Source organism: Eleutherodactylus coqui, chromosome 2 (assembly GCF_035609145.1).
Source record: "Eleutherodactylus coqui strain aEleCoq1 chromosome 2, aEleCoq1.hap1, whole genome shotgun sequence".
NCBI lineage: Eukaryota > Metazoa > Chordata > Amphibia > Anura > Eleutherodactylidae > Eleutherodactylus > Eleutherodactylus coqui.
Genome location: NC_089838.1, coordinates 168,623,361 through 168,637,861, shown reverse-complemented (window position 1 = coordinate 168,637,861; position 14,501 = coordinate 168,623,361). Strand labels below are relative to the sequence as shown.

Here is a 14,501-nt window from a genome sequence, read left to right as displayed (position 1 = left end):
CAAAACGGATGCCGCCAGGCACAAACCTGTTCACATAGGAAACCTTGGGATCAATTTTGGCATCAGTTTCCATTGTTGCATTTTGTCCTATGCCAGAGAGAATTACGATGGGAGGAGAGCCAGACATTCTTAAGGCAAGCTAAAGGGTTGCACAAGTTTACCCCAGGAACAGCGGCACTTTCGTCCCTGAACTTGCGTCTCAGCGACAGTGACTTGGGGATTACTACACTGGTGGAGGTTTACATAGTTACACCCAGACAGAGCTGCAGAAAGTACATGAAACTTGGATCAACACATCTGCATTTGAAGGGTATTGAGTAATCAAAAAAATTGGATGAAGTACTTGTAATTGTATGCAAATTATGGGGCCCTTTGTTATGCAAAATGCTACATTGTTTTAACTCCTTAATGCCATAGGGCATAAGTGTAGGTCCTGGCTGCAGGGTACTTAACACAACAGGATGCAACCTTACGCCCTGGGGATAGCGAAAGGTCAGAAAAAATCCCCTGGCAGCGAGAGCTGGCTGTTACTGATAGCCGGCCTCCCGCTACAACAGTAAGGGTGAATAGAAACAGCGACCCCCGCTATTAACGCCTTATGTACCCCGATTAATGCAGATTGCGGCATGTAAAGGGTTCACAGCGGGAGTATGATCTCTCTGTGACATCGGACCCCTGCGATATATGCGATATAATGGGGGGAAGACCGATTGGTTGCCATGGCAATAGGATGCCAGATGCAGCCATCCTGCTTTGCCATTGCCTATAATCGCTATTACAAGCGATAAGGCATTGCAAAACTGAAGTCCCGCAATGCTTTACCATAGCGACCATAGCTGTTATGGTACAAGTCCCCCTACAGCAATATAAAGTGTTAAAAAAAAAAAACTAAGAAAGTTTATAAGATTAAAACCCCACATATTTGGTGTCGTGGTATCCGTAATTGAACACACACAACGACTATGGCAGAGTTTTCTCTGGGTATGACATATCTACCATGTTTCATGAAATTCCAACAATTCCTTCTGGGCGTAACACTTTCAAATGTCACCATTGTTTGGACCATGCTTAGTAAAATACTGAGTAGCTTGCAAGTGACACTCTTCTTTGGAACATGGGTACTACTTGCTATGCAGTATAGCAGGTGGAAGCCAGTACCAAAAACGGACTATCTGTAGGAAGAATGCTGCAGACCATAGGACATCTGTGGCATTATGGACCCAAAAGCATCAAGCTGGCATGAAGATTTTTTTACTGCAACTAAATATTTTAAGTGTTTCTTTTGAATGGAATAGTTGTCATGTCCAATTGCACAAAAGGTGGTGGAAAAAACAGTCGGCCCCTTTCAGTGTGCGATTTACCTCCTGGAAGAGAAGAGGTTTATTGTTTTTTTTGTTTTTTCTGCAGGAATAAAAGGGTCCAATTTAAGTTTGTTTTTTCAAGAGGGACATGGGGACCTAACCAAAGTCATAACTTGAAGCACCCGATGCCAAATCTATAACAGCTGCCCCATATGCAATTTATAATACTGGTGAGACAAGGGGCTTCTGGACCCGCTCAGACAACAGGGCCGTGGCACAACAGTTTCTAGTTCATTCCCTTTAGCTTCACCCCTGTAACTAATCTAAATACATCACTAGTATAAATCAGGCCAGCTACTTAGAGTCAGTGTCCACTTTAACAAATAGGCTCGAACTAGTCAGTTTTTATAAAACACTGCTAGTACTTGCTAGAATTTTTGGGGAATTGCACAATATAGGGTTTCACTTTATTAAAGGTGGACACAGTCACGGATGAGAAATGATTGAAATCCTTCACAAATGACATGGTAGAGGGTGGCTATTCACATAGTGCAGGGCAATTTTTACGCTAACTTGAATATTTTTGTTAATTTCAATAGGGAACTATACAGGGATAAAAATTAGAGGAGATTTTTGAGACCGGTCTACAAGAAAAACCTGTCTGTCACCCAATCGCAGAGCAGCTTTATCCTTTCAAGCGCACAATAAGGAATATAATCTCAGCTGTGATTGGCTGCTATAGGCAACAAAGACTGCTTTGTTTTAGACAGTTTTATAAATCCAGCCCTACGCCTATCCAACCATTGCACCTCTCAGCAAAGTAGATTGACGGTTACGTCTTGAGATTATAGGTACAAACAGGGCTCAGACTCAGTGTGGCACATAGTCCGTACTGAGTGTTTATTGCTCGCGAATTCTGGAGAATGGGTTCATTTAAACATCAGAGTATTCGACGTTTGATAAAGGTAGGGTACCGACAAAATCCTGTATTCAAATTGGTGAAAAAAATTTGAGATAAATAAACCGAAGGTTACCTTTAAGAAGAAAATGGCACAACATGCCACACATCGAATACAAACGTGAGGGAAATTGGAAGGTATTTCGTCGACAGATTAATCTAGAAAAATGTGTGGCTGCCAAGATCACCAGATCCAGACGCCAGCTGATTTCTTCTTGTGGGGTTTGCTAATGGGCCATGCACATCGCAATAAGGCCTCCCTCACACATGCATTGCGCCTTGCCACGTTTTAATTTTGTTTTCAGGCGATAGCGATGCTGCGGCCAACGTCGGTTTTTAGCACTCATCATTGATGAGGAGCGCTAAATGCTCAAAAATAGAACAGACTGTCCGAGTGGTCCCATTGAAAACAATGAGAGCTTTATACTGTGATTAGTGCGGTGCTGAAAGAGCCACGCTAATTGCCATAAAAACTGTCTGAGTGAGGGAGGCCTAATTACGGTAAGCTGCATAAAATCCTGAACAATGATCGTTCAGTGTAAATAGCAGCCGTTCAGCACTGAATGTCCGCTATGTTAAATGAATGGAGAAGGGCGGGGGAGAGCGGGGAGAGAAATCTCCTGCAGCCACCGCGCTGTGAGCCAGCGATACCCGCTCCTGTGCAACAGCAGGTGAGCGAGTACATGCGGGGATGAGTGTCAGGCATAGTTTGCCCAAAAGTCATCCCATCTAAATGGTGCTTAAAGGGGTTGGCTCACGAAATCAAGTGGGGTTATACACTTCTGTATGGCCATATTAATGCACTTTGTAATATACATCGTGCATTAAATATGAGCCATACAGAAGTTATTCACTTACCTGCTCCATTGCTAGCGTCCTCGTCGCCATGGTTCCGTCTAATTTCGGGGTCTTCTTGCTTTTTTAGACGCGCTTGCGCAGATGGGTTTTCTCCCTTCGGCTCGGCAGCATCGGCGTTTTGGCTCCGCCCCCTTGTACGCGTCATCGCGTAGCTCCGCACCATGACGTGTGCCGGTTCCAGCCTCCTGATTGGCTGGAATCGGCACGTGACGGGGGCGGAGCTACGTGATGATGCGTACAAGGGGGTGGAGCCAAAACGCCAATGCTGCCGAGCAGAGCCGCAGGGAGAAGACCGCACAGCGCAAGCGCGTCTAAAAAAGCAAGAAGACCCCGAAATTAGACGGAACCATGGCGACGAGGACGCTAGCAACGGAGCAGGTAAGTGAATAACTTCTGTATGGCTCATATTTAATGCACGATGTACATTACAAAGTGCATTAATATGGCCATACAGAAGTGTATAACCCTACTTGCTTTCGCGAGACAACCCCTTTAAGGTTCTCTTCTACAAAAGGGCTGTACTTTCAATTGCCCTGTAAGCATCGTCCAGGGAGATACTGTAGATTACTGCTGTATTTGCAGATACAGACTGAAAAGAAAAATCAAAAACAAGCCACTGGCATGGAGCTGGCTGGCTAGATTACCAGTATTACAAGAGCGGCATTGTTCTCCACATTATTTTATAAAACGACTCCTATAAGTGGATACGACGACAGGATTGTAGCACCTGAATGTCTAGTATGAAGCTACACAAAGCTTTGTGTCCATAGCCGCAGCTGGATGAGCTGCATCGACCAGATGGCTCTCTAGATTTCTTTGCAAAATTATCCAGAATAAAACTTCATTCTAGATCCCAGGAGATAAAATAAAAATAACTATTCAGTTTTTAACAGACTTCAATTAGAAACTATGTGAATTCTAATTTGTAGACATTTGTCCACCCTAGGAGGCCCAAGCACAACTCATGCAAAGATCACTTCTGCAATTCTCAAGTCTCCAAAGAGCACAATTGCTATAGAAACAAGCAAGACTAATGGGACTAACGATAGAAGATATAAACATAGTATGAGGGACCTGATTGTATGGACTGCTGATCTGTTCACCAGCCAATACACTATGGTACAATCGCAGTACATCTCCAGATTTGATTCGCCACAGTGACCCCTTTCCTCAAGGAAAACATTACCATCTGGGCAGGGAAATCTACATTTTATTATATATATATATATATGTTTTCTACACAGAGATGATAAACCAGGAAATGCTAATGTGTTTGTCATTAATTGAGCTCTGTTGGACCTCTGGGATATTGATTTTCAAGGACCAACAAGACCCTTTATGCTAACCTGACATTAGGGACATTTTACTGGGATTTTTCTAGACAGTCGGTTGATTTAACAGAATGCTTGTAAGGAAATTATACATCCGACTTGCTATCAATCAGTCTAATCGATATGGGTTCAACCTAAGTCCAGAGTTTACAGGGAAAAAAAATCATCCGGCTCTATGTGCGGAGAACAGGCTGGTTAGGAGGACGGTTAGCGCAGTTCTAAACAAACAGAAGGAGAGACACAGGGACATATACATAATGTAAGATACATCATCTTGCAATGTCTTGAGACAACTTTCTTTTCGTTGCTCTTAAAGCTACATGTATCTTTAGTAGGCTGCATATTCATGGCATTGTTTAGATTTTCCTTTATTAACTATTGAGAACAATGTAACAAAGTGCCAATGCATGCATCACTATGAAACCAAATACTTGCAACCTAAACGTAGATATCTTACAGAAGTATTAACCAAATCTGCCCTGCTAGGATACATCTGGACAGATATCTGCAGACAGGTTGGATTTCCTTGGATAAATTGGCACTGGGTGTCTTAAAGAATCCGCAGTATAAACAAGGCTAAGGGCTCATGCACACGAGCGGATGTTTGCTGCAGAATCCATAGCATACAATGGAAAAGTGATTTTTAATGCACACGAGCAGAAACCAGCTGTGGTTTCCGCTTGAGGATGAAAATCCGAAGTCCTTCCATAATTATCATTGCAGAAAAGCCGCGGTATCCGCATCATCGGAGGCGTAGGGGGAATCTATACTGTGCATGCACGCCGGCGGCCCATCGACCGTACAAAAGACAGGTATGCAGGGTTTGTGAAATCCATGCGGGTCACCTGTGCAGAAGATCGGTAAATTAAGCCGCCCATAGGGATACATGGGAGTCTGCAAGTGAAATAAAACACACAAAAAAAAATTAAAAATCGCAGCATGCTCCTTTTTTACTGTGGATCCCGCACAGACAGCTTCCATTGAAGTCAATGGAAGCCGTCCAATCCACAGCCCGTTCGCAATTGAATTGCGGATGGACTGTGAGTTCCATTGGAAAGCAGAAGAAAAAAAATAAATAAATACACTGCACCTGTGCGTGAGCGTCAGTGATGCTTTTTCCTGAGAATAATCTCCCATCACATCACTGCGTTGCACTATTTTTTAGCGCAACAGTTAACAGGACTTTCTGTTAACTCATGGCACAAAAATTGCACGTTCGTGCGTGGTGATGCGATTTTTCGCTCCATCCCCACCCCCTTTCGTTTTTGAAAAACCTGTTGAACTCAATGGAGAAAAAAAATGGATTCGTTTATTCTTGTTTCATAACAGAGCAGAGAAACAAAAACCCTGAAATCAGCCCCAATGAATGTGTGAAAGCAGACAGATATAGCAGTCGCAACAGCTTCCTCATTTGTAAGTTCGGAAGCCCCCGTCAGAGCGACTTCCTACTACACGCTAGCAAACCTCACATCCCCATCCTGCAGCTGTGCAATCACAGACCTGCTCAGTGCAGAACTGCAGCCTGTGCATTTAGGGCCCCAGTCCACGGGCGTAGCGATATCCCACGGCAGATCTCCGCCGCAAGGGCAGCCACCGGGAAGCAGGTGAGATCTGACAGATAGGCTCACCGTGGAGAACTGTGGCAAGTCACAGCATGCTGCGATTTAAATTCAACGAGCGGAGAATCGCTATGATTCTCCATTCGTGGACACTGGAGCTGCGCTTTCCATAGCAAGTCTACGGAAAGCGTTTACCGCTTTTCCCGTGGCCGGATTATCGCCGCGGGGAACGCAGTGAAAATTCGCCTGTGAACAGGAGGCCTTTGGGCGAGCACCCACTGGCGTTTGCGTTTTCCGCGGGAAAAAAACGCAGCGTTTTCGCCGCGTTTCCCGCGATTTTTCCGCGCGTTTTTCGCGGCGTCTTCGCGGCGTTTCCATTAATTTCCATTGACTTTCATGGGTGCATTAGGAGAAAAATAAGGACACATATGCAACTGACAGTTCCTATGTTAAAAACGCAAACGCAACGCAAAAAAAACGCCAGTGGACAGGAACACATGTTATCTCTATGCCTGTGCAGGAAAAACGCAAAACGCAAAACGCAGGTAAAAAAACGCCAGTGGGTGCTCGCCCTTATACTTGAAAAGTGTCATCAACTAAAGCTGCCGCTCTCAGCAGATAAACTCATTATTTCTACCTCTACACACTGAGAAAAGACATTATACTACGGGTACATATTACGCATTAGTTACATGGCAGTAATCCTGAGCAGTCTGTATTGGGCTATAGTCACACATGGCAGATCTAGTACAGAAATCTCTGCTGCTGCTGAACAGATCCATTCAGTTTAACAGGATTGCTGCGGTTGCATTCACATATCCGCAGGCTGCAGAGATGAAATCTCCCAACATTCTTTGCAGAGTGTCTGCGCCTGCTCGGGTGATCTGTAGTCCGAGTCTAAGGCTGGGTTCACACAGGGCGGATTCCCGTCGGAAATCTCGCGGTTTGGCCGCAGCAAAAACCGCGAGATTTCCGCCGGGAGAACCGCCGCGGTTTAAGCCACGGCGGCTTTGAAGCGACCCGGTCGCATGCTTTTCCGTTGCGGCCGGCTCTCCCATAGAGGAAAGCGCGGCCGTGACATAAATAAACAAAAAAACGAAAGTAAACAGACATGCTGCTTCTTTTGAAGCCGCGGCTGCGGCGGCCGCAGCTTCAACCGGATTTACCGCAGCGGATTAGCCGTCCCATGTGGACGAGGTTTCTGAGAAATCTCGTCCACATGGCTGGCTAATCCCGAGATTAGCGGCCGCGGGCGGATCTGTTGCGGCAGAACCGCGGCAAATCCGCCCTGTGTGAACCTAGGCTAATGGCATATATAATACAGGCTGTCATTGAGGGCCACTACAAAATAAGAAACACTAGGTAGAATTCTTTAAGTTTTTAACAGATTACATAGAAAGAAGGTGAGCCAGATGTTATGGAAAAAGAGCATAAATACACAAAAATAAATAAATAACTGGGACATGGTGAATGCGATGCGCTAGATCAGCGCTTCTCAACATGGGCGTTATTGCCCACTGGAGGGCGTTTTTACTTCTCAAGGGGGGCGGTGGAACGAGAAGGGGTGGTAGGGAGGCATTCTGTGTTTGTTTTTTTTTTCGTCCACTAACTTCATTTTTCTAAAAATTAGTAGGGCTACCTCGGATTTCATCAATAATCCGTCCGAAAACAATCGGTGAAATCTGAAACCGATAAAAAACCGAGGCAATTATTTTCATATGAATCACTTACAGGTATTAATGTAGCTAGACGCCACTAAAAGCTAGGGGTTTGACAGGAGGAACGCCCCTCTAACACCCTCAGCTCCAGATTGGGTCAAGAGATGAAGGTCCTAGGTGCACACTGTACATTGCTTTTTGCCGGCTTTGGGTGAAAAGTAACCCTCACCGTAAGCCAGCAGGGCCGGCAAAAAGTAATGAGGGGAGGCAGGATGGGGGCAGAGCAAATTCATGGAACTTAGCCCTGCCCGGTCCAGCCTCCTCTCATTGCAAATAGTGCAGAGGGGCGGAGAGGAGGTAGAGAGGGGGCGGGAGCTAAGAGCACTGCTCCTGGCTCTTCCAGCCTCCTCCCCCTGCAGATGAGGACACCGTATATCGGCTGGCGTGAATACTTGGCCGATATATGGTCGTCTGAATAAGCCCTTAAGACGTTTTTTGCTCACACCTCAAAACAAGCCAAAGACGACATGCAAACTAGGTTTCATGATCTCTGTACCCTTGAAATACCAACGTGGGTACTCAATCCATTTCACCAGACGCAGGAGAATGTCAAGAGCAGTTGATCGACTTGAAACACGATAGCGAAACCTAAGCACTTTTCCAACAATGGCTATGAATGTTTTGGGGTGAAAATGAAGAATTCCTAGCCTATCCTGTGGCAGGAAGCTAAGTTGCTCGTGTTAGCTTTTCTATCTATGTACTTAGAGGAGAGGGGCTTCAGTCGCTCCTGACAAAAGTGAGAAACAAACTTCAGATATGTGTAAGGGGGGACTTGAGCCTGCGGTTGACAAAGATGGAACCAGATATCGTGAAGTTGGCGTCCGCTCATCAGGCCCACGGCAGCCATTAATGACACAGATTGATTGTGGCAATTATTAGTCGAATTTCATTGTTCTTGCATTTTCTTTATACGTTGTACATTTCTATCGAATGATAATTAAAGATGTTATTGCTTGCTTTCCGCCAAAAAATTATCTTCTGCAATAAAACCCCTTTATTATTGTATCCACAATTAACCTGTTTTTACACATTTAGCACCTACATTTCAGCAGCTAAAATACTTTTGGTAATTTTTAGAGACAGGTCTTCACAATTAATGCTAATCTGTTAAACACTATCAAAACTTTCCAAAAAAAGCATTCAGTATTTTAATTTGAACTTTTAACTTTGTAAAACAAGGTAAACTTTGACTGGGTTTAAACTAGTAAGGCTTGGGGGGGCGCTGGCCACCATCCCAATACCTAAAGGGGGCGCTGGGCTGAAAAAGGCACTACTGCAGTAGATGTCAGAGAGCCAGAATGTGTTTTGTTACTTCTGATTCCCATTTGTTTTACCCTACTGCCTTAGAGTATATGGAACAGGCACTGAGAGAGTAAAGGTCCATTTAGACACAAAGATGTCTTTTGAGCGATAATCGTTGTGTGCCTTTAAGTGCAAGGTGATCGCTCAAGCATTGAGCGACCACTTTGCGCTCTGAGCGGAGTATGCAGAAGACAAGCGGGCCCGTTTGTCTTCTGAAACCAGCTATTCTCTGCTCAGAGCACCCAGCTGTTATACAGCTGAGCGCTCGGAGCGGGGTATGCAGAAGAAAAGCAGGGCCGCTTGTCTTCTGCATCGAGCTGTTTTCTGCTCGGTGCGCCCGGGTGTTATACTACCAAGCGCTTCGAGCGGGGTATGCAGAGCACAGCTGGACCGCTGTGTTCTTCATACCCCAGCTGTTCATGGAGTGCTCAGCTGGTACAAAGCTGTGCGCTCTGTGCCGGGTATGCAGAACACAGCTGGACCGATGTGTTCTTCATACCCCACCTGTGTTCAGGGAGTGGGATCCAGCTGAAACAATAGTATCAGCTGTATCCGGCTGTGAATTCCTGATAAGGCTCATCGCTGATCTGAAAAAGAACGATCAGTGACTAACGAAAGCTGCACGATGTCAGTGCAGTTACACACAACGATTATCGCTCAAAAGCCTTCTTTTTAGTGAATTTTGATCGATAATCGTTGTGTCTAAATGAGACTTAAAGGGGTTGTCGCGCGCCGAACCGGGTTTTTTTTCCCCCCAATAGCCCCCCCGTTCGGCGCGAGACAAACCCGATGCAGGTGTTGAAAAAAAAAAACCGGATAGTACTTACCCGAATCCCCGCGCTCCGGTGACTTCTTACTTACCTTGTGAAGATGGCTGCCGGGATCTTCACCCTCGGTGGACCGCAGGTCTTCTGTGCGGTCCATTGCCGATTCCAGCCTCCTGATTGGCTGGAATCGGCACACGTGACAGGGCGGAGCTACGAGGAGCGGCTCTCCAGCACGAGCAGCCCCATTTAGAAGGGAGAAGACTGGACTGCGCAAGCGCGTCTAATCGGGCGATTAGACGCTGAAAATTAGACGGCACCATGGAGACGAGGACGCCAGCAACGGAACAGGTAAGTGAATAACTTCTGTATGGCTCATAATTAATGCACAATGTACATTACAAAGTGCATTAATATGGCCATACAGAAGTGTATACCCCCACTTTGTTTCGCGGGACAACCCCTTTAACAGGGAAGCTCTCCAATTCCATCTTTGTATACAGTGACTCCTATTACACACACAGGGCTTTTCTGTCAGCGGCTGGGATGTAATGGGAGCTGATCTGAAGCACATGGAAATACAAAGTTATATAACAAAGTGTAGGAGCCGCGGAGCCACTGCCTTCTATACTAGGCCGTATGCTTCTCTGTATTACTACATCTGTATATAACAGTATGTATAGGAGCCGCGGAGCCACTGACTTCTATACTAGGCCGTATGCTTCTCTGTATTACTACATCTGTATATATCTGCATGCGTGTTGGAGCCACTGCCTTCTATACTAGGCCGTATGCTTCTCTGTATTACTACATCTGTATATAACAGCATTTGGCATCACATTTGTATACGTTATATATGATCAGTTTAGTAATTTTGCTCGTACGACAGAGCAATAGAAAGGATTGGAGCAGATGTGAACTCATCTCTACCAGTCTATAGACGTACCACGCAGGTGTCTAAGGCTAGGTGCACACTACCATATTTAGGGCCATCTGCAGGCCATGGTAACCCACCACCAGCACACGGCCCCATGTTTTTTCACATAGACCAATAGTTTGCATGAAAAAAATCATGCTTGGCACAATCCTTTCAGGAACACATTGGAGCATCTTGTCTTTGTACTCTGTGTTCCGACGTTCCTCTATTATTCCTCCTGGAAATGTTTGAATAAAAGGAAAGTAGGGTATTACCAGTTTGGGAGGGAGGGGGGCGGAGAGGTGTCCTTACATACACTGAAGGGAACCACCCCTTTGACAAGGAGGATAGTCAAACCAAATGTCAACACAAGTTTCTACACCTATTCACATACCAGCCAACCGTGATTTGTGAATTTGCGCATTTGCTGCTGAAAGACATTTTTTTGCCTGAAAATGCGACTGGTCAGAAAGGAAGATTTCAGACATGTTGGCTGAAATGATGTGTGTACAGTAACATCGGCCAACCATTTCTCACGTAGTGCAACGCGCAAAACGGTTTCTTCTTCAAACAAGCATCCGATTTGCGGGTTAGTCTGGCACGCTAAGGTTTGGAACGTTCATACGAAGGAGCCAAGGGATGACTGAGCGGCGCATTCTGGCCAAACTCTTCAGACTGCTTATACACCTTCACCGACTGCCCCATACATGGGAATGCTCGACTCAGCCCAATGGTCATGGGTTTAGGGAAGTAAGCTACAGCCAGACAGCTGTGGCGCCGACTTATCTCCCGAGTAAGGATATTCAGCGTCTCCATCCTTCTCTCTACCGACATCATCTGTTGGGTGAAAGTCGAGCCACCCTCATATGTTACCGGCAGGTTCTGAGAAGTCTAATCTGTACGGGGAATGTAGTTGGCGACACATATAGAAGAGACGATCCAGAATTGTTACTTCTTGGGAAAGCCAAGTATTGATGGCGGCAGTCTCGGGGGAGACTTCAGCTCAAGCGACCCTCCACAGTATTCTCAGACAGCACACAACCAACAACTATGGTGAAGGTCCATTTACACCAGCCGATGGTAGCTTAAAAAAAAAAAAAAAGGCTAATCGTTTTAGCGATCAGCGGCGCGTCTAAACGAGTGCCCATCAAGTGCTTTTCGTGCACTGCTAGCTGATCGTTAAATTCAGTCCAACCTAAAAATCGTCCTTCAGCCTTATCAGCAGTTCTCCATGGGGAGTGCTGATAGCATTGTTTCCCGTGGAGAACAAAGGATCTGAGCGCAGATAAGAGCCTCGGGCTACCTAATAGTTTATGCGAAACGATCACTCAAAGCTGTCACTCAAACTGTCGTTTGAGCGATCGGCCCGTGTAAATGGGCCTTAAGAACGGTACTTGTGGGTGATCGGTCACCACTTTCACTTCACAGATGTTTCACCAATACATATGCGTAAAAACAATAAATCCATTCAAACACGGTTTCTTATGCCCCTCTCTCTACGGCGGCAGCTAAAGGCCACGATTTCTTCTGCCGTTTTTGAGTGCAGGTCTGTGAGGCCCCATTGAAAGCAATGGCAGCTTTGTACCGCGATTACTGCGTCGTGTAAAAAGCCGCGGTAAAAAGCGCCCATGAGAGCGCGGCCTTAAACGCTTTATTTCTCCAAGACATCAATATGTATAATATTATACGGGTGATAGAGACGCAGCGACCGCCTGCAGGAGAGCGCCGGCTTACAGAAGTGCTGGCAGATAACCCCCAAGTACCCCAAAAACAAGTCCACAACCCAGGGTGACACCGCGGCAGCTGGCTTTATTATTCCTACCCAGAAGCAAAGTGTTTAATGGCCGTTATTAATGGCTGACCTGGGTGCCAAGCTTCTGTAGTGCCCGGGCATCGCCCGCTGAACAGCACAGACTACAATATGATCACAGATTTTATGCAGATCACCCTCTAAGCCTCAGTATGGAGAAGTACAGAAACTTATACCAGGTTGTCTATAGCAGAGGCGGGCAATGCCAACAAGTGCCAGGCCAGTACCAGAATGCTGCATCTCATTACACACAATAATAAGCCAGGTGAAGGGGCACAGCTGGGCACTGATATTTAGGGAATTATACATTATATACATGATGCTCATGCCTACAGCTCCACAATGAACAGCAAAGCCAGGCATCCTGCAGGCACACACACATAGCACTCTGTGCACCCACACGCCAGCCTAACACCCTGCACGCCCACACAGCAGCCTGCACACACAGCATGGCAGCCTGGCACCTTGCGCGCACGCACGGCAGCCTGGCACCCTGCACACACACGCGCACGCACGGCAGCCTGGCACCCTGCACACACACGCGCACGCACGGCAGCCTGGCACCCTGCACACACACGCGCACGCACGGCAGCCTGGCACCCTGCACACACACGCATGGCAGCCTGGCACCCTGCACACACACGCATGGCAGCCTGGCACCCTGCACACACACGCATGGCAGCCTGGCACCCTGCACACACACGCATGGCAGCCTGGCACCCTGCACACACACGCATGGCAGCCTGGCACCCTGCACACATACGCATGGCAGCCTGGCACCCTGCACACACACGCATGGCAGCCTGCACACATACGCATGGCAGCCTGCACACATACGCATGGCAGCCTGCACACATACGCATGGCAGCCTGCACACATACGCATGGCAGCCTGCACACATACGCATGGCAGCCTGCACACATACGCATGGCAGCCTGGCACCCTGCACACATACGCATGGCAGCCTGGCACCCTGCACACACACGCATGGCAGCCTGCACACATACGCATGGCAGCCTGCACACATACGCATGGCAGCCTGCACACATACGCATGGCAGCCTGCACACATACGCATGGCAGCCTGCACACATACGCATGGCAGCCTGGCATCCTGCAGGCGCACACACACACACATAGCACTTTGTGCACCCACATGCCAGCCTAACACCCTGCACACACGCATGGCAGCCTGCACACATACGCATGGCAGCCTGGCACTTTGCACACATGCATGGCAGGCTGGCACCCTGCACACATGCATGGCAGGCTGGCACCCTGCACACACACGCATGGTAGGCTGGCACCCTGCACACACACGCATGGTAGGCTGGCACCCTGCACACACACGCATGGTAGGCTGGCACCCTGCACACACACGCATGGTAGGCTGGCACCCTGCACACACACGGCCCACAAAGAAGACATGTTATTAGGGAGGTGTGGACTTGCACAAGGAAGACATCTGCAGCATACACTGGCCTTAATGCCGGCAGCACTCACCCGCTCGGCTGCTGTCCCTCCCCCGCCGGGGCCTCACTTCCCTCCAGGACAGCAGCGCCCGGCCGGGGTCCAGGGTCACTTCGCAGCTGTGACTCCGGACGGCCAGCACGGAGCAGAGCAGTGGGGGGGACGGCGGCTGCACGGGCTCCATGACGTGAGCCGGCCAGGGACATCACCCGCTGCACCCCGGGTACAGCTAGCGGTCCGGGACATCCATTGTCTGCACGGGAGCTCTGGGCCCCACCTCCAGCGTCCGCACGTATGCAAATATGTCGCGGGTGGGCGGGGCTGCGAGCGGCAAACAGAGAGTGACGTGCGGGCACAGCTGGCGGTACACCAGAGCTCTGCGACTGGGCAGCGCCGGGCACAGCTGGCATTTAGTGTGGCGGGCGCTCTATGTATATGGATTACAGGGTTATATAGTGGTCATGGTGCGGCGGTAGTGTTACATAGTGGTCATGGTGCGGCAGTAGTGTTACATA

At 47.7% G+C, this 14,501-nt stretch overlaps 1 protein-coding gene across 1 annotated transcript in view; it reads right to left on the bottom strand.

Moving 5' to 3' along the window:
- Nucleotides 1–14,263, bottom strand: part of CERK (ceramide kinase) — an 89,592-nt gene extending 75,329 nt beyond the window's left edge. Inside the window, exon 1 of the mRNA XM_066591890.1 lies at nt 14,020–14,263. Coding sequence (XP_066447987.1) covers nt 14,020–14,170 — 151 coding nt within the window. The 5' untranslated portion in view covers nt 14,171–14,263. The remainder of the gene's footprint in view (nt 1–14,019) is intronic.
- Nucleotides 14,264–14,501: the final 238 nt, after the last annotated feature.